Below are 20,212 nucleotides of genomic sequence, written 5' to 3'. Positions count from 1 at the left end.
ATGATCACACAAGGTCGAATTTTTAGATGTGCTTTAAGAAAAACTGAAATCAGCGACAAGGTTTCAGATATTCAGTGTGCATAACAAGGCATCAAAACATTCTGCCGTCCCAGAGACATGTGAATCATTCCCTTGTCTCACCTGATTATGCAGTAATATGCATGGCTAAATGAATAACTGAATCAAAGCACTTTGTAAACAGTGTTTAAAAAAGCTGCTACATAAAGGTTATTAATATTATTTTGCAAAGATTATTAGTTGCTCTAATGCTTAAAAGTCAATGTGTGCTTAAGACAAGTATTCATGTTTCATTACGCCATCTTGACTTGAGGTACATACGTCAAAACTCAGAACTTACAGTTGGCTTCAGTGAGGCAAGCTTTCAATAAAACATCGAAGCAGATTAATTATTATTAGATTAATATCTGCCTTTTGAAAGCCTCACTGATATATATCCAAAAGTCTTAATGTACAGAACAAAAAGCCAGAAAAAAAAGCATAAGAAAATGTGATAACTAGTTCAAATTGATTAATGTCATTAAATTGCACTTTTTCTCTCTCTCTCCTTTTTTAAAAATTTTTTTTACAGCAGTAAGGCAGACGAGTCATTTAAATCTTATCTACTGTGCGCAAGTAGATTACTTTTAGACATGCATTTAAACATCAACACAGAAAAATGATAAGACAGCCAGGTTATGGAAATTAGGATGCGTGTATTAAAACAGCAGGGGGCTAGAAAGCACCGGGAACGTATCTGTTTGATTCGAGAAGAGCCATAAAGTCCTGTTTCCTTCTGATCTGGTCCATCAACTTGATGCTCATAACAAGTAAAATAACCTGGAATAGAAAAGAAAAGTTAGCACAAGGAAAATATTTCAAGATGCTTTTCACCAACATATAACAACACATATATGTGTATGTATATATATATATATATATATATATATATATATATATATATATATATATATATATATATATATATATATATATATATAAACCACATACCCAAAACACTCCGCTTCCAAACTGTATACCCATCGACAACGAGAATGCAAGCTTCAGCTCGGAAACGTAAATTGGAAGGCAAGGCTGTGAACGAAAAAGTGAAAGTACAGGTGGGTAGGGGAGCATAGTTAGTTTTGTCTTCATCTGTGCCAGATAACAAGATTATATCATAATTATATCATTATACTTTAAGTATACTGTGCAGGAAGGACACCTCCAGCAAAGTGGTGATGATTCACTGTGCAGGGGTTAAAAAACTTTGCCTGAATTTAAAAATCAGAAAGAAAGTCTACAAGAAATCAATATTTTTTTGTTTTTAAGAATTTTCTTTTTACCTCTTGATAAACATAGTGGTTCTTTGGAGCCCCGAGTGTGGCGCTGCCTCGTAGTCGAATCTGTCGAAGAGCACAAAATCTCACAGCACAATGCAACAAATTGAAGACAATTTCACCAGTTTTTGTTTTAGCTGTGCCCGGCGTTGATTGTTCCTTTCAGATTTTCTTGCTATTGCTTGCTGATCAGCACAACACACTCATGCTGATGAAGCTACACTGAAACCCAGAACTAAAAAAAACAAAAAACATAAAATGATTTAAGTTTAGAAATTCCCCAAAAACTAGGTTCGCTAAAAGATTATCTAGAAGAACCCAGAATGAGGTTAAAGTGTATGCGAACCCCTACCAAGTACCCAAAGCCTGATTTTTCTTTAGTAACTAACAAGTACTGTAACTCCTTATTTAAACACCGGGTGGCATGGTGGTGCAGTGGGTAGCGTTATTGCTTCACAGCAATCAGGCTTCTGCTTTGAGCCTCATCCTCCAAACACTAATGGTACTTCATCCCACGGTCCAAAGACATGCATACGACATGTAGGTTTATTGTGCATTAAACTGTGCATATATGCGAGTTAGATAAAGTGCTTTAACTGTATAGGATGACGTGGCGTATGAATGTATAGATAAAAATGTCACATTAATACAAAATGATTAATTATATTTATTAAAAAAGATGGAAATGCCACAGTTAGAATCAGAGTTATAGTCCTTGCCATTTTTTTTACCAAGTAAAAAAATAAAATATGCACAGCTTAATTGTTAGAAATTGTGTTGTCATTTAGGGCCAGATTAGGTAACTGCGCCAGTGAAAAACCCTTTTTTGGCATCAAAAAGCTACTGTGAGGTTTGCCAAAAAAACACTTTTGTGACATAAAGCCACAGGGCACATTAACATGATGATGCATTTGCAAAAACAATTCCCCTATGAGAATGGAAAGTCTGATGGGTGAACTATTAATGCACTCATTTGTCCACAAAGACGCAGTTACTTCGTATACAAATTAGGGCTGCCACAAACGATTATTTTGATAGTCGACTAGTCACCGATTATTTTTGCGATTAGTCGACTAATCAGATCATCATCCATTGGACGTACAGCGTACAGCTTATTGCACCAGCAGCATCTGGTCTTATATAACTATCATTAGCTTACAGCTTGAAGTGTTTGTGCCAACTAAAAATAAAGACAAGATGGTAGTTTATTAATTTTTAATTAAATTTGCAGATTGTTTCGGTGAAGTTTAATAAACTCCTTGCTTTCTAAAATATAACAGGACACCGGAGTATATTCTCCAGCGTCTCACACTTCTGATAATCAGCTGTCTGCTTGACAGTTTTAGCTGTGCAAAAACTATAACTTTAATCTCAGCCAAACCGATTTACTCAGGAACAAATAAAATACTAAAGAAAGCCAAACAATAACATTTTTAAGTTATCTAAGTGACTTATATATATGTTTAACCTGACTAGCGAAAGACGGCGGTGGGTTTGAAAACGATTTGCCGGGAGTCCAGTGTTCTCACGGCTCTAGTTAGCCTTGCCCCCGCCTAGCTAACGAGCTAGTGGGTAACAGACGTCTCCGAAAACGTCGGAGCGCTTTTGAAAATATGTGGTGTCTTGATAAACTGAGCAGATATTTGAGGTTTACACAGCTACATTCTCGCCTGAAAATATGTTAAACGTTTATTTTGTGACACAGAAAGAATAATAAGAGTAAAGTTAAAACTAACTAGCTGCCGCCATTGTTGACAGCTGCGCTATGAATTCTGGGACACAGCTTCTTCTTCTTCGGGGTTTAACGGCAGCTGGCATCCTTGTACATGCAGTGCTGCCATCTTCTGTTTCAGTCCGTTATTACACTCTTAAATCCTACTACTCATTCCTGCGTCCTTTGTGATCTTACAAAGCTTCAAACGATGCGTCGACTATTAAATTAGTCGTCGACGATTTTAATAGTCGACATAATCGTGACTAGTCGACTAATCGTGGCAGCCCTAATACAAATACAAGTGCAGATTCGTGGCTCCAAAACATGCGCAGCTGATGAGGAAGTGAGGACGAGCAATTTATATCCTAACATAAATGACAGTGTAAGCTCAAGCTTTACACGTGTCTCTAGATGAGAATAGACTGAAGAAAAATGGGTTGTTTTTTTTTTTATAACTGTGAACTTATCTTTCCTCCAAAGGACAGAGTGTAGGATTATTATTCAGTGTGTTATTGCAAACCTTTCCACCACATAAACCTGAAATCTATGACAGCTGCCCTGTGTGATGCACAGAACACCAAACATTATTTAACCATCAGATCATGAGTCGTCCCTGCATTAATTAACATTTGTTCCACATGCACAAATATGCACATTCTTCTTGTTTTTTTCTGGAGTCTGTGTGAGGCTGCACGCACTAATAGTGTAAGTCTGACACACTAGCACAGTTAAGTTAATCGCTGTATGTTGGCAGACATTTCAATATGGCTCCAATGTAGAGACTTTTTTTAAAAGAGAGAAAATACCCAAAAGCCACTCTGTGTGCGCACTGCTGAGAAAAGACATCCAGAGACTTTTTAAATATAAAATACTAGCATTAATAATGAGCGGCAAAAAGAAATGGCTATAAACATTCTCTGTGAAAAGTGACAGAACATATAGTACTGCTCTCAAGGCTTTAAGTCGTCCACACATCACCGCTACACGCTCTTTCTGATAACATTTCCCCTTCTCATTCCCAACTATCACAACTCACACGCCCAAAATAACAAATGCTTTTTTCAGCATTAAATTTAATATTGCACTGCATGCTACAAAAGTTAATAAATCGAATTTGCAAGATTCATATTCTCCTTCCAAAACTTTGTGCAGTGATAGGGAAATTCCTACTAATACATATACAGTAAGGCCAACCACCAAAACATCTTTCTCTGCGTTTCAGTCAGAAAACTGACACTGCACCCCTTTGTTAAATCCTGACAACAGCTTTTTAAAGCCTAAAGAGGGTTCTTTAGGCTTCACTGTCGTGCTGTGTTAGTGAATCTGGCCCATGGACACAGTTATTTTTGCAGCTGATCTCATTAAATATGTATTTAGATTCCCTTTCAGAGTGCCGCAGGGGAGCCACAACACGCATGCGGGCAATTGGGATATTTTTTAAAGTGAGCCAACAGATTTGCAGCGTTTCAGAGTCAAATTCATGCTACAAATTACAGAAAGGTTAATGAAATCATAAACATAAATGTCTGACTTTGACAAAAAATGGTTGAAATAAATAACCCAAATGTGTACGTACTTGCATGATGTGCTGAGAGGACTAAATAGCACTTACTTTTTTACTATTAACTATATTCCTTTTACATTTGGGTTTACAGTGTAGAATACATTCAACTTTAGTTTCCATTTAGATTTTTTATTTAGGTATGCCTGAATCTTTTTCAGAAATATCTCAAATGCAGTATTCCATTAAAACTGTATGAGTTCTACTTTGGTCTGTGGATAAACAACAACTAGTTAACCTCAATCCAAGACAACTTAAGCTATACACAGAGTCAAAGAGGAATAAATAACTACATTCATCGTATTGCTAGTTGGATATTTAAATGAAAAAACTGCTTTACTTGGACTCAAATTACACTGGCACTTGCTATGGGGAAAACCAATTGTGTCTTCAAGTTTCACCAGTGAAACTGCTAATTTAAATATGTCATTGGTTCCTCAGTTTCTAGAGGACAATGTGTGGTTACAGGACCAGAGATGAACATAATGACCACTGTTCTTATAAAAGAAAGACACTCACGCATTTTCCTGGATATTGGCAGTTACAGGATGAAGGGATGGAAGAGCCCCAGTCTTTGTAACCTTCAACGAGACCGCAGCATTCCAGCTGGAGGTGAAACACAAAGGTTCAAAACAGGTCCAGCAGTAATTATTTTTTGTATCATTTAGTAAAAAGTTGCAACAGTTCTTCAAAGTTTCATTAACACAAGGTGTAGCACTGATTTCTGACCTTTAGTTCGGTTTGGATTTGGAAACCTTCACTACAGACTTGTGTTTATTCCAAAGATACGAGTTTCAGGAAGGCTCTTGGCATCAGAGGGAGAGTATTGTCATTAAAGCAACGGGTCTGAACATCGCTACTGTAATGGGCCTATTCTTTTGTTTAAGCATAATGCATGCAACCCAACATTTCCTTCCTGAGGTAGCCAAATTAAAAAAAACAAAACCAAACAACACTCACGAGTGGTCAGTGGTGACCAGAAAACAAGTAATAGCAGATGTTTCTGGCGTGCATGATTGACAACAAAGCACTTTCACACTAGCAAAGTGTAGCTAGCACAGCTGCACTATGCTAGCTGTATACAAAAAAGGCAAAAGTCAGCAGTTAGCAGAGGCAGGCACACTTTGGATCTTTTTAATACTCAAAAAGAGGTTAGTGTTTTTAACATAAAACATACTTTTATGTCAGAGTATCCTAGCATACTGTAGATTTAAAAGTTGCTAAAAGCTGGCTGAAACAAACAGGGCAAAAATAAGTCATGACCTTTATCATAATGTTACATTATAGTTTCTATTTACAGTTCCATAACTAGCAACACTTATCAGCCAAATTGGAATGAAATACAACAAAAAGTCTACCAGGGTGAACCACGCCTCTTGCTCTATGGTAGCTGGAATAGGCTGCACACCGCTCGCTGATATAAGGATAAGTGTAAGAAAATGGATAAATGGCCAATCAAATTTTATTTTAGATTACAGCGGAATATACTGGGTTTGGGAGCTAGCAGGGAGCCTGAACTTCAGTTTCTTCAGTTTGTTTCTAAAGGGAATAAGCAAGTATATAATGGTCTGTGTTACCACAGAGAACCAAGGTTGTATCGCCAAGGTGTTTGAGATGTTTGTACTGGAGAACTTAAACACATAGTATTAAAAACTTGGCCCTAACATGGGGGAAATAGTTATTTGATTCCCTGCTGAAATGATAGGTTTGCTCACTTACAAAGAAATAAACTGTTTAATATACAGTTTCGTTTTATTGGTGACAGACCAGAAAGCCAGAAAAAACACATTGCATAAAAGTTTTTAAGTGATTTGCATGTAAATGAGTGAAATAAGTATTTGATCGCCTCTAACCCAGCCAGAATTCTGGTTCGCACAGACTTGCTGTTTCACAATCGATCAATCGATTGCAGATACTCCTGATCTCAAAGTTATGTGTGTAAATCCCAGCTGTCCACAGAATCCATTTCTTGCATTCCAACCTCTCCACTACCGTGGGAAACACCAAAGAGCTTGCAAAGGATGTCAGAGACAAGATTGTAGACCTGCACAGACTCAACGAACACCTTCCCAAAGTTAGGCACAGAGTTGGTGAACATTATGCTTTGTGGGTGTTTTTCTGCTAAGGGTACAGGATGGCTTCACCGCGCTGAGGGGTCAACAGATGGGGCAGTGTACCGTTGAATGTACGTCTTCCGTTAGACAGACAGAACACAGTAGATGCATCATGGATGGATCTTCCAGCATGACAATGACCCAAAACATGCTAAGACGAATCAAAGGAGTGCATAAAGAAGAAGCTCATTAATGCCTACCCAGTTTCCAAATCTCAGTCCTATAGAAAAAATGTCAAAGGAGCTGAAGGAGCAGAAGCTTCTCTTTACAGTTTCTGTAAAGAGAAGTGGGTCAAACCCCCTCCTTAGATGTGTGCAAACCTGGTGACCAACTACAAGAAACATCTTATTACTGTGCTTGCCAACAACGGCTTCACCACCAAGTCAATGACATGCAAATCAAGTTATCATTTTTATGTAAAATGAAACTATCATCAAAATCAGTTCAATTCGATTTTATTTATATAGTGCCAACAACAACAACAACAGTTGCCTCAAGGTACTAATTAGAAGGCTGTCCATTTGTATGGACAAACTTACAAATTCAGCAGGGGATCAAATAATCATTTCCCCCACTGTATAAGTAACTTCTGCTTACTTCTTGCTGAATATGATACAGCCATGTCTTGTTGGCTTGGCTTGTTGTAGTGAGTGGCATCATGGACAGCAGCTTGGACTCTTCATTGACCACACGTTTCTGAGGAGAAAGAAATCAACATTAAAATCTTCTCTTAGCATATTAAGACCACAGCAAAAGCTTTTTTTAGCAGCTTTAGGTGACATTTTACTGCAGGGCCTTCACGTAATGTCATACCTCATAAATATCTTGGTAACTTAGTGCTGCTTTAACAATTATTGTTTGACTGGCTGCTGCCATCCCAGCTGCATACTGCACACAAACAAAATCAGTGAAAGTTTTAGTGACAAAGAAATCAAATGAACGAAATCGAAAACAAGAATAATGAATGAGTCGAGCTTTGTTATTTGACATAGATTTGACCCACATGCGCAGCAGCAACACAAACACACTTTTACCAGAATAAAACACCATCTCTTTTCTTTGAAGGCTCCGAACACGCCGAGCACCGAGAGCAGCAGGCAGCCAATCTCTATCACGTACAACATCACTACGGAAACAGTAGACACCATCTGAAGAGGAAAAACCACAATGGTGTTAAAATGATACACCGACTGGACTTGTCAGTTTTGATGAATAAGCCTTGAATCAAACATTTGTGAAAGATTTCACCCGACCTGAATTTCGCTTACACTTAACATTCACTTTTAAGGTTTGTTTGAGGTTAACAGTCATGCTTGCATTCAGAAGATGTGCACTGAGCATGATGATTATTCACTGTCTTCCTCAAGGACACTGATGAGACCCCTAGTATAAATCCCCAGTTGTCTCCACTGAAGCCTGACAAGCATTATTGCCACCTTCAATAAATGCACACATCTGAAACTATTTTTTCCAAACCCCAAAACCATGAGAAGTCGGTCTTACTTTTCCAGTTTGTAAGATATCTCGATGATAAGCCACTGTCATTGTCAGCAAGAAGAAGCACAGCGCCTTTGGAGAGGAAGAACGCAAACATGTGTTAAGTGTGCAAACAGCTTTGAGTTAAGAGGATGTCACAATGAAATAAATATTTGAGGTTAATGATAGGTCTGCTTGTTTTGCAGCTCGGGGAATGTGGAACTGCAAAGATTCTCAGTTTAGGGCTTAAATCATGGGTGTCACTTCTTAAAGGAGCAGCAGCTCCTTTGAGTGCAGATGGAAGGCAGAAGTACTGAACAGCAAGGTAACAGCACAGCAAAACAGAAGGCCTTTACATGTGACTCAGCTGGGAAAACACAGAACACTGTAAACATTACCAATGTGAGAATACTGCATATGTGATTTGAAGGGAAGATGCTGGGGTGAAGATGGACGGAAAAGGATGGGTGTCCTTATATTAAGGCAGAAATTCATCACAATGGCAATTTCACCCCCATTTCTGATGACTTCTTAGTGTATAACCTTAAAAACACATTGGAAGAACCATACAGCAAACACTGCAGTACACTACACGCGATACGCGTGGTATACAGACAAAACAGCATTGTTTGGTTTAGATTAATTGATCTGAGTGGGAACACGACAACAAATGAACTACTTAACCTTATAAAAAGATATCAAACAGGCCCCTGGGCTTTAAATGCATTGATTTAAAATTCCTACCATATGGACTGAATTTGCAAAAATAAACGGCCTTTTCAAGCTCGTTTTATCCGCCACCACGACCACCGCGCTCCGCTGCATTCTGCTGCTGCTCCCCCGGGCTTTAAAACGCCCTTTTACATGGAGAAAACGTTACGGATGTAGACCTGGGACCGTAGCAGTCAGGGCATCTGTCTGCTGTATCCGCACAGGACGTCACTGTGATGTGCTGGATGAGGAGTCTGTGCCGCTTTCAGGTGCATTCGGAAATATTGCAATCCGGGAGTAATGCTTAGCTTAACCGCGGTTAAAGGGAGTGGCTCTTGCCACATGGCCACAGCTAGCATCGAGGAAGCGCTCGTATCCTCTGAACAAAACTCAGTAAGACAGGCTAATTTATTCGAGCCGCCAAATGTTAATCTGTGCATGTCTAACTACAATGTGCCAGGTTTGCTGAATCCATACAAGCATACAAATGTATATATTTGTATGCCTATTTTACATTATATATAATGTAAAACAAAAATGCTGTATTTCACCTAAAAAAATGACAAAACGAAAGTACACCCTCTATCACTTCTAAGGTTTTATGTGTTAGGATACAATTCAAAGTTATGTGGTCCTTAAATGGTCATTTTTTGTGGTCTTTAATTATGAAAATACAGTCTGAGATGAACTGTGACACATGGCATTACACCATGTCATTATTTATTGAACAAAAATGAAAGTAAATTGCAGATGCAGTTTTTGAAAGTACACATTTTGAGTACGCCTGTGGGCTTATTTTGCAGCCACAGAACTCCTCTGTGCATCTCAGTGTTCTTTTTTTTTTTTTTTTTTTTTATTAATATTTTTGGATGGACAGAAACATTAATAAATAAATATACAACTGCAATAATCATACTGTCAGTTCTCTGTCCATTTCTAAACAAACAAACAAACTAAGACAAGCAAACAAACAACACACTAACAAACAAAAAAAAAAAAAAAAAAAAAAAAAAAAAAAAAAATTACATAAATAAATAAATAAATAAAATAAATAAAACCCAGGAGAAACAAAATAATACACCGCCTCCTGGAAAACATCAGCAAAAACAAAAACGAATAAGGGTAAAACCCCCTGATGCAAAAAAAAAAAAAAAAAAAAAAAAAAAAAAGACAACAACCAAAATACCAATGACACATGAAATATCCCTCTAAGAGACCATTTATCATAATGTCTAAGAGACATTGTCAATGTACCGCAAGAAGGGACCCCAGACCTGCTCAAAAATATCTTCTCTTCCCTTCATTCTATACATAACCCGTTCATATGATGCCATCCTAGACATTTGTTCGGTCCATTCCTTGAAAGAACAGGGGCTGGATGACTTCCAATGCCTAAGAATTACCCTGCAACCAGTTATAAAAGCCAGACGCATCCACAATCTCTGTTTTTTTGAGAGAATGTTATCGTCAGGTAGTAGGCCCAGGACGCATATAGCTGGAGATTTAGAAAGATTAAGTTTAAAAATATCATTCACCAAGTTGATGATCCCATCCCACAAATAATCATTTTTCCGACATGTATACAACATATGAACTAGAGTCCCGACTTCCTGCTGACATTTCCAACAAATGTCCTTATCTGCGAGCTTCAACCTGACTAATTTACTGGGTGTCCAATAGTTTCTGTGAAGCAACTTGTACTGGATAAGTTGAGACTGTGTTTCAGGTGAGCAAACATACCATGATGAGATCAGCATCTTCCAACTGTCCTCTGAGATCTGGATACCCAGATCTTTCTCCCAACACCGCCTCAGTCCCCCCAAACTGGGAGCATGTGCCTCTCTGAAGCTCCCATAAAATTTAGATGCCCTGATTCTGTTATTGTCAGGGGTTGCAAACATCTTCTGAACACTAGATGGAGGGTCTAGATTATTTTTCAAAATGGCTTTAATACAATGTCTTATTTGAAAAAACCTCCAAATTTCCCTTGGATCCAAATTGAATTCTCGTCTGATTTCTGCAAACGATTTCATGCCAGTCTGCCCAAATAGGTCCCCCATCTGATTAATACCTGTCCTAGCCCAGGCCTCCCACCAGACCGGTTTCTTCCCTATTAATACTTTCTTATTATACCAAATAGAGGCTCTAGCGGTGAGATAAGGGCTGCTGTTGGTATATTGGTGAGCTCTAAGCCAGGTCTCTTGCATGAAAGACAGTACTGGATCTTTAAACGGTACTGGCCTACCCTTCTGAGTAAGGAAGGCCTCTAAAGACGAAGGGGCCACAAGACTTTCCTCAATCCCAACCCATGATGGCTTATCAGTAGAGGAATTATGTATCTTAACTAACTGAGAGAGGGAGAAAGCGTAATGATACCAGACCATCTTAGACAATGCCAACCCACCACTCTCTTTAGCAGCATATAATTTAGACCGATTGAACAATGGCTTTTTACCTGCCCACACAAAACCCTCTACACATGTATTATAAAGCTTTAGCAAATTATGTGGGACTGCTATCGGTAACATGTGAAGAAAGTACTGAAGTTTAGGGGCAATAATCATCTTCACCAAATTAATTCTGCCCAAAAGGGACAGATTTATTTTAACCCATCTCAGTGTTCTACAGTCAGATGTGAGGACATCCATCTGATGGCTAAAGCTTGGCTGAAAAGGGGTCATGCGTCATGACCATGAGGTGATAGATCTTTTAGAGCGGTGGCCCCCAGGTTGTGGAACGCTCTCCCTCCATCATTACGTTGCCTTGATTGTATTTATTCTTTTAAAAAGCAGCTTAAGACTCATTTATTTAGATTTTAATTAGATTTGTGCTGTATGTTTGTTTATTAATGTATTTTATGTATTCCTGTTTTATATTACTGCGAAGCACTTTGTGGTTTTTATCCTGTGAAAAGTGCTATATAAATAAATTGATTTGATTTGATTTGATGATTCCAAGCACAGCATCAAATCTACAACAGAATGGCTGAAAAGGGTGCTGCAATGTCCCAGTCGAAGTCAAAACTTCTACCTCAACCTCTCTTAAGGCAAGACCTTAAGAGAGCTGTGCATAAATTAGCGAACTGAAACTTATACAGTAAAAAGAATTGGGACAAAGGCTGACGATGTCACAGTAATAGCTACTAAAGTTGGTGCTTCAAGCTACTGAATAATTGAATTTTCTCCGTTTTTCACACATTTCTTTGATTTTTGTGTAGTTTTTCCTAAAAATGTTTTAGAAACTAGTAAGGCCGAAATTTTTACTATGTTCTAATATGCAAAATTTTAAAAGTGACTTAAAAGAGTGCACTTTCTCTTTCCCATCAGAATAGAATAGAATAGAATAGAATTCAACTTTATTGTCATTGCACATGCACAGGTACAGGGCAACGAAATGCAGTTTGCATCCATCCAGAAGTGCTTTAGTGATATAGATATATTACAATATATATTAGCAATAATATAGATATGTAAGTATATTACAGAAATGGGTCTATTATGTTATAATGTACACAGTATGAGGTATGTTGTGAATATTCTATAACTATAAGTATGTACAGGCTGTAGTGAGTACAAGCTATGTACAGGCTATGAACAGGATATAAATATGAAAAACCTATGCACCTAAAATGTAAATAGCTTTGAGTTCAAGTATAATACTTAAAGAAATATGCTTAGTTTCAATAATGTAATATTCTCTGATTTTCAGCAGACATATTGTGTGTGTAGGTGGTCAACAGACTCCATTTCCCAGGATCCAACAATGATGCTGGGCTGGGTTACTTGCGAAAAGCAGGTAGAGCAGGTTTCTATTGTTACGACAGGTGCTCTAAACAGCGAAAAAGAAAACAGGAAGAACTGGTGAGGGAAGAAAATAAAAGGGAGGGAGAGAGTCAGGTGGAGGAAAGTGACACGTGTGTGAAAGAGCAGCAGGTGGATTAGACAACCTGGATTACGGACACACATCTTTAAAAATTCTTATTTTGAGGAAGCTCTCCTTTGCTGCGACAGCCAGAACCTGTGCAAAGGGGCAACAGGCCATGTGCTGTTTTTTGCTGGGGGCTAAAAAGTGGGTCAACAACTGAGAAGTTGCTGAAAAGAAAAGCAGAACTCAGACGGTTTTGTTTGAAAGAACACAAGAGGGGCAGACTGAACTAAAAACAGAAGACATGCAGACTTATTAGGAAATTTTTTTGAATGACTGGATGGATTGTCTGAAGCTTTTTTAACCTTTGAACTGCTCTCTATCTTGACAAACCTTCCACCAGCCTTAAACTGGTTTTGCAGGCCATATTTACCTAAACCTACTCTGCTGATGGAAATCTAGCCTGCTTACCAACTGTAGATTTTGTTAGAAGAAGAAGGAGCCAGGGCATTTTTTCAGTTGTTCCCTGTTGAAACTTTGAACACACCACAAGTTTGATATCCATATTCCTTCTTGTGACTGAGTCTTGATTCAAATTCAAAGATAACCCAGCGTCTCTTACCCTCAAAGAAAACCCATTCCTAGCGATCTACATTACTGGAGGGATCATTTCCTTCCATTTATTCCCAGGAAAAGACACACATTCCACTGTGACTTCATCATGGAGATGCCAGCACCTGAACATGATGATACTTTTGACTTCCTGTTTAAGTTAATCCTTATTGGAGACTCAAACGTGGGGAAGACCTGCGTGATTCAGAATTTCAAGTCTGGGATTTTCTCAGAGAAACAGCAGAACACCATCGGAGTAGATTTCACTGTACGGACACTGAACATTGAGGGGAAGAAGGTGAAGGTGAGTTCCCCGTAATGTGCGTGTCTGTGCGTGTGTGTGTGAAAGGCAGTTGGTAGCGTTTGTGGGAGAGAGTTTGGGTTTTTCCTTTTCCGAGGCTTGAGTTAGGCTAAAAAAAAAAATCCAAGTTAAGTTTCTGGCTTACTAGTTAATGTACTAGTTAATACATCTATTTTAAGTCACTTTAGCCGGTCCATATGCTGTTGATTAGATTAAATATATCATTTAGGACAGGTCTGCTCATGTCATGAGGAGTGAGGAACCTGGATGAATGGAACAATAGTTCTTTTAAATGTGCAGATGTGATGAACTTCTCTCATTTTCTCAGTAAATGATATAACAATGGGGAGTCGTTCGGTTACAGTGCGAGTTACTGTATGCTGAGTTGTAAACGGGTCACGCCAGCCACTCACACGAAGGACCTGTAGTTCAGGTTTCTCTGCTTGACCTTTTGTATGAGTAAAAATAAACTTCTCTGTGCTGTCATTACACACAAAAAAAGGAACTAATTGTTTGGGTGGATCATGATTGCTGTGATATACTTCTGGTCTGAATGCCTACTTGGATAAATACATCTAGCTCCTTATTCATACAGTTAAGTCGTGGCTTGTGTATAATACATGTTCATTCACTATCTGCACTGATCAGTAAACACAGACATGGTAGTGTGGCTTTTTAATGCCTCCTTTTTGTTCCCCTAATTTCTAACTTCATCAATCACAGGGGAAGAAACAGTATGTCATTCAAGACAAACACACAAATACAGTAACTGCAGTGTTTGGTGGGCAAACAGATGGTTGCATGATATAAATTCATGGCATGCATTCTCTCCTTAACTAATAGATCATCTTTTTAAAGCTAGGGGAAATATTACAACTATCCGTGCGTTAGTATAGCAATGATGTGAACTATTTCTAAAAAAAAAAAAAAGCACGCAAAGGGAAGTAGTCCAACTTCAAATGGCGAGTTTTAACTGTGGATGTTTAAAGATTCTGTGTTAACTGGTATCATTTCAGCTGCATTGAATCTTCTGAAAACTTTCTATTTTTCACTTTAGCCTGTCTGTTTTTAAGCATCGGCAAATCACAGTGTAGGATCATCTTAAAGATTCAATCAATTCATGGTAAAATGGTAAATGGCCTGTATTTTTATAGCGCTTTACTAGTCCCTAAGGACCCCAAAGCGCTTTACATATCCAGTCATCCACCCATTCACACACACATTCACACACTGGTGATGTAATTCATAAGTAGTCTTACAACACCATCTAATTTTGCAAGCCTGAGACCTCATAATTCAGACTATTGGTATTAAAAATATCTGGATATCTTGGTGATCAGAAGTTATATCACAGTCGTATGGACCAATAGGAACTTAAAATTAATTTCTTATAAATTATTTTGTTGGGTTCTTCTGTTATTGAAATGATAGACTTTTCGTATGATGTTCATTAAGGCAGAAAAGCAGGTATTTGAAAGCCCCTACAAAGAGTTACTTAGTCACAAAACGAGGCCGTTCACATCGACATAAAAGAGTCATTAGCCTGTTTTAAAGGCATTGCAGATTTATATTGATCAGCATCATATGCATGTAGAAGTCTATGCTCAAAAAAGATCTGAGCATATGTCTATAATCTGCATTAGGTGTAACCATCACATAGCATTAAAACAAATGGGGTGGGGTTGGTGAGTCTCGTTTGTTACTATGACAGTTGTTACCACACTAACAAGGTCTGTCTGGTCCTCGGGGACTGTTATTCAGGGGAAGACTAATGAGTGCTCAACTGTGTGAGCATTTATGTGTGTAGGTGGGTGGTCCAGATAGCACTCGTGTTGCGGGGCACTCCATATCACATTTTGAAAGATTAACATCTGTATCCACTGAGCTGCCTTGCACTAGGTGGAAATTTTCATGTTCCAAAATCCTGATATCTTTATTTGGAGTAAGTACTTCACTGATACAGAGCACTGAGAACAAAAACCTTAATCCAGAAATGATTGTCTCGATATAGTAATAATACTCTTTACTTTACTATGATACCATCCTCCTGTAATTTCTTAAATATGATTTATTGTTGCAGATGCAAGTATGGGACACAGCAGGTCAGGAAAGATTTCGTACGATCACCCAGAGCTACTACCGCAGCGCTCACGGCGCGGTGATTGCCTATGACATCACACGGCGTTCAACTTTTGACTCGGTGAAGCACTGGATAGAAGAGGTGGAGCTATATGGAGCAGCCAATGTGGTTCTCGTCCTCATAGGTGAGTGCTGATAGGACTGATAACGACTGAAAGCATTAAGGAAATGAAGATTTCTTGGTATGCTGTTAGCCCTAAAGAATACTGGGAATTTGATTACAATAGCCTTTAAATGAGAAAAAGCCTCTTCTCCTGGCAGTTTTTACACAGATTACTGTGAAAACGTTCTCCTGTGATGTGGCTAAGGAGTTCGAAAGGCTTGTTCACACAGATGTTCAGTGGTTGAATCATGAATGTCTTTCCCAATTCCCCCCCAAAACTGGTGTGATGCATCAGTCATTGTGTAAATAAGTGAATGCTGCTTGGTGAGTAGGATGCTTTGACTGAAGAAATGCACTTTTGTTTTTAAGTGAAAATGATACCATGCTCAACTAAATAAAGAAATATTGTAGTTAGCATGGCCTGCTTATGCAAAATATACAATTGTATCATTTTCAACTGTTCCTGCGATCTGCAAGCCACTTTGCAACCCAGCCACCTGTTTTTGTTCTTTCTAACTTAATGCCCTATCTTTAGTCAATTAAGCTTGATTTGTGTCTTGGGAGTCTTGCTGCTGCTTACTACATTTTAAAATTAACATGTGTTACTGCTCACAGTACTGTATGGACACGAGTAGAGTTTGACTTTATTATGTAAATTAGGTGCAAGGTAATATTAACAGAACCTGTGTCACTGTGTGTACATCACTTAGCTTCTTTATTCTCTCCATTTAGGTAATAAATGTGACCTGGAGCAGGAACGGGAGGTTCAGTTTCAAGAAGCCTGCAATCTGGCAAAACAAAAAGGCATTTTGGCTGCACTAGAAACATCTGCAAAGGTAATACACGCATATAATAAATAGATGGGACCATTTAATGCTGATGATACTTGTTATATAGAGCTTTTTTTATATTTTTCTAGGATAGTCAGCATGTGGACGAGGCCTTCATACTGATGGCCAGAGAGCTGCTGTCTCGTAACGGCCTTAACGTGCAGCCTGAAGACTCCGAGAGCAAGGACACGCCTCGAGTTCTGCTGCGAGCCAACTCTCGGCCAATCAATGGCACCATAAGTGCCAACACACACACACCAGGAAAAAAATCGTGTTGCTGATACAAATGCAGACAGGACAAGAAAAGGGACCGACGTTGGATGTTGGCAGCAAGAGAAAGATGGAGCTGAAGAACTGAAGGAGATACATCACTGTGGGAATAAGGGCGAGCACAGGCTCAAGAACATTCAACAATATATGCATCGAGGGGATTCAGCCAATTATCAGAAAATAATTGCCTTAAAAAAACAAGCAAGAAAACAACCAGTGTACTTTTTTTGTGACTTACCTGACCTGAAAAATAGTTGACCAGTCTTTTCATTTAGAGAATAACAGAGTGGTGATGGGAGTAATCAGTGTTGTGGGAAAGTTCCAGTAAACGTTTCTCATTCATGTCAAGCATTACTTGGACTGCTTTTGTCTCCCATTTAATACCATTTTATTTCCACAAGATGTCATGAGGCTACTTAAAATGAATCCAGCAATTCATTTATAAACTGAAGAGCTATTATGGCTGTTTTTACAAGTTACAATCACACCTACTGGGAACAAATGTGCAATCAGTTAAACACAAAAAAGTCCCAATTTTCTTTCTTACTTTCTTTTTTTTTTTGTTGAAGTTTTTTCTTTGTGCCTTTATAGAGCTTTTGAAAAGCCAGTGAAAGACAATTAGATGTTGTTACTAAATGCTTTCAGAGGACTGAGTATTTCACCCAAGTGACCTCTTGTGTTGTCTCTGTAATGAGCTGTGATCCTCTGCTGCTGCAGTGTGTTTGAAAAAGTCCAGAGGGGGGTCTGCTATGAGCCAAATCACTGTGAATAATGTCATTTTTAAGCCCTTGTTTTTTTCTAAGATACAAAAGATACACGGATAATGATATCTTACATGCTTAAAAATGTCTGTGAGAGGTTGCACTTTGTTGTGCTTTAATGCTTGTGAACAAAATGAAACTGCCTTTAATGCACCATGGTCTGCACTTGTGAAATTTTCTGAAGGTTGGGGTTTTTTTTCCAACGTATGTCCTTATTTTTAGTGTGTTAATGAGAGGGATCCTGAGACTAAGAAGGCCACATTCACCAGAAATTAATATAGTTCACAGTTCATACAGTAATTCATACTTGCTTTTAAGTTCCCAGCCGATTATAGGGGAACTTTCCTGAGAAGGGCTGGGCTGATGAGTACTGAATGGGTGCCTTCCTTATGAGTTAACACAAGATGGCACTGTGCTGTTACACATTGTGCATGAGGTAGGCTGATTGTTTATTGACTTAAAGACTAAGGTTATTTGGAACATCTGTCAGGGCACTAAAAACAATTAACCAAGTTTATATGAAAACCAGGAGGCAGGAAAAAGTCTCATTAGCCTAAAGGCAGAACCACGCCAAGACTACTTCCTCTAAACATAGCTGACAGGGTCAAAACCAGGATGCAAAGTTGGCAGACCTCACTGAAACACCAGCCTTGAAGCAATGTAACAAATGCTATGCTGATCATCAGTGTTTGTTGTTTTGGTTATCCAGTGCTTAAAAAGACCATCCAGGTGTAGCCTGGTCCCTTATCAGTAACATTGTGCTGCATCTGACAAGCAACAAATTATAAATACATGTGAGTTTTGTATTTTTTTTCTCCTTGATCCAGTCTGTGAGTTATTCTTTAAGAATGAATTATTGCTTGGATTATCATTTCTTTGCACGCAGTCCGGTTTAAAAGCAGTTAGATTGCCATCATCGGTGCTCACTTCCTTTCCTTTTAGTCAGTTTTGTCTGATTAGTTAGCTTAATCTTTGTCATCTGTAATGTAAAGGGCTGTTATGTCATTATGGTTTAACTGACTCTGCTGTTTGTTCCAGACTCCTTTTTATGTTATACACAGTACTGCGCAAAAGTCTTGAGCCACTCGTCAATTCCTTATATTTTGTCTCAAAGGAACCAGACTTTTAAAAGCCATATTTTAAAGTGGTACTTTTTCACTCATTTTCAATCCAGTCCTTGTTTCTCACCAGAAAAGTGTTTGTTTGTTTTTTATGTCAAACTATTTAACACAGACCTATGAATCATTCAAGCTTAAAAAGGCATCTAGGTTTAAGGGCAAACCAGTGTTGTGTCTATGTGCAACAGACAACTTAGCAAAGAACAACTTTTTAAATTATATATCTTTACTTCATTTTGTTACTAGCTGGCTTTATCACAAACACATTTGTTCCCATTTCTTTGGGTGAATCCAGGAAAAAAAAATCCAACAATAACACAGATCAACAGTCATAAAATGGTAATTTTGCAATAATAAGGTGATTCCCAAAGCCAAAAACCATGAAATTAGACAACTGGAGGAGAAAAGAAGTGGTAGGTGTATAAAACTATCCACAACAGATGAACAGTATCTGACAGCCATGCCTTTAAGAAATAAAGTCCAGTCCAGTAAAGACCTAACAAGGGACCTGAGAGATGGATCTGGACCTTCAGTTGATCCATCTGCTTTTCACTGAAGCCTCAGTTCACATAGTCTAGGTGGAAGGATGACTGTCAAGAATCCTTTCTTAGGAAAGGGAAACGGGAAGAAAAAGCTGAGGTATGCCAAATTACACAAGCACTGAACTGAAGTTCACTGGAAACAGATCTTATGGAGGGATAAATCCAAATTTGTAATTTCTGCCTGAAATAATCACTATACACAGAGAAATTAAGGAAAGGGGTGTCTACAGCCATCTATAAAACACTCTGGAGGCTCTGTGATGGTTTGGGGCTGCATTTCAGTGGTATAGGAGATCTTGCCTAAATTGATGGAATTATGAATTCAAGAATTTTTCCTATAAGAGTTCAGGGTGTGTTGAAGAATAACAGTGGTCACACCAAATACTGACTTTAAAGCTTGCTAGACTTCAGCAAACACACATTTCCCATTTTCCTAGACTATTGCACAGCATTGTTTCCATGCTACCTGCTCCATTCTCTCAAGTTTTGACCCTGTTTTATTGGCCTTTAATTGTGTTCTTTTATGTTTTACAGCCCTTTAATGGATAATTTAACATCTGGCCCAGGAACAGCAACTCAAAATGAGCCATTTGGCAAAAAATAGCACATTTATACTAATGGTGATTAATGTGCCTTGTCCTTGAAAAAAAAAAAACGAACATTAAATTGTATTAGGTTCGTCTTGGGACTCATTATGTTATGTATTTAAGAAAAAAAAACATTATAAATTTAAGCTTCTTGGGTACCTTTTAAATTGAT

At 38.3% G+C, this 20,212-nt stretch overlaps 2 protein-coding genes across 2 annotated transcripts; one reads left to right on the top strand and one right to left on the bottom strand.

Annotated features, from left to right (window-relative positions):
• Positions 1–732: 732 nt before the first annotated feature.
• Positions 733–9,027, bottom strand: LOC146615306 (tetraspanin-8-like). The gene is made up of 9 exons (XM_085376655.1): positions 8,947–9,027; positions 8,230–8,295; positions 7,761–7,874; positions 7,540–7,614; positions 7,324–7,422; positions 5,132–5,218; positions 1,344–1,403; positions 1,009–1,092; positions 733–837 (listed from the first exon to the last, which is right to left on the bottom strand). The coding sequence occupies exons 1-9, from the start codon at positions 9,025–9,027 to the stop codon at positions 733–735; spliced, it is 771 nt and encodes a 256-aa protein (XP_085232781.1).
• Positions 9,028–13,498: 4,471 nt separating this feature from the next.
• Positions 13,499–17,043, top strand: LOC146615305 (ras-related protein Rab-19-like). The gene is made up of 4 exons (XM_085375337.1): positions 13,499–13,693; positions 15,771–15,954; positions 16,665–16,768; positions 16,852–17,043. The coding sequence occupies exons 1-4, from the start codon at positions 13,499–13,501 to the stop codon at positions 17,041–17,043; spliced, it is 675 nt and encodes a 224-aa protein (XP_085231463.1).
• Positions 17,044–20,212: the final 3,169 nt, after the last annotated feature.

Source organism: Diplotaxodon limnothrissa, linkage group LG17, assembly GCF_057381915.1.
Source record: "Diplotaxodon limnothrissa isolate DT_005_m linkage group LG17, D_limnothrissa_male_GT1.1, whole genome shotgun sequence".
NCBI classification, from domain to species: Eukaryota; Metazoa; Chordata; class Actinopteri; order Cichliformes; family Cichlidae; genus Diplotaxodon; species Diplotaxodon limnothrissa.
This window is presented reverse-complemented; position numbering and strand designations above follow the sequence as displayed.

Excerpts from the sequence above, each read along its gene's own strand:
- LOC146615305 (XM_085375337.1), top strand. The coding sequence starts at position 13,499 with ATGGAGATGCCAGCACCTGAACATGATGATACTTTTGACTTCCTGTTT. Across the intron at positions 15,955-16,664 it reads TGTGGTTCTCGTCCTCATAG|GTAATAAATGTGACCTGGAG; the intron begins GTGAGTGCTGAT and ends CTCTCCATTTAG. Across the intron at positions 16,769-16,851 it reads CACTAGAAACATCTGCAAAG|GATAGTCAGCATGTGGACGA; the intron begins GTAATACACGCA and ends ATATTTTTCTAG.
- LOC146615306 (XM_085376655.1), bottom strand. The coding sequence starts at position 9,027 with ATGCAGCGGAGCGCGGTGGTCGTGGTGGCGGATAAAACGAGCTTGAAA. Across the intron at positions 8,296-8,946 it reads TTGCAAATTCAGTCCATATG|GCGCTGTGCTTCTTCTTGCT; the intron begins GTAGGAATTTTA and ends TCCTCTCCAAAG. Across the intron at positions 7,423-7,539 it reads GTTACCAAGATATTTATGAG|AAACGTGTGGTCAATGAAGA; the intron begins GTATGACATTAC and ends CTTTCTCCTCAG.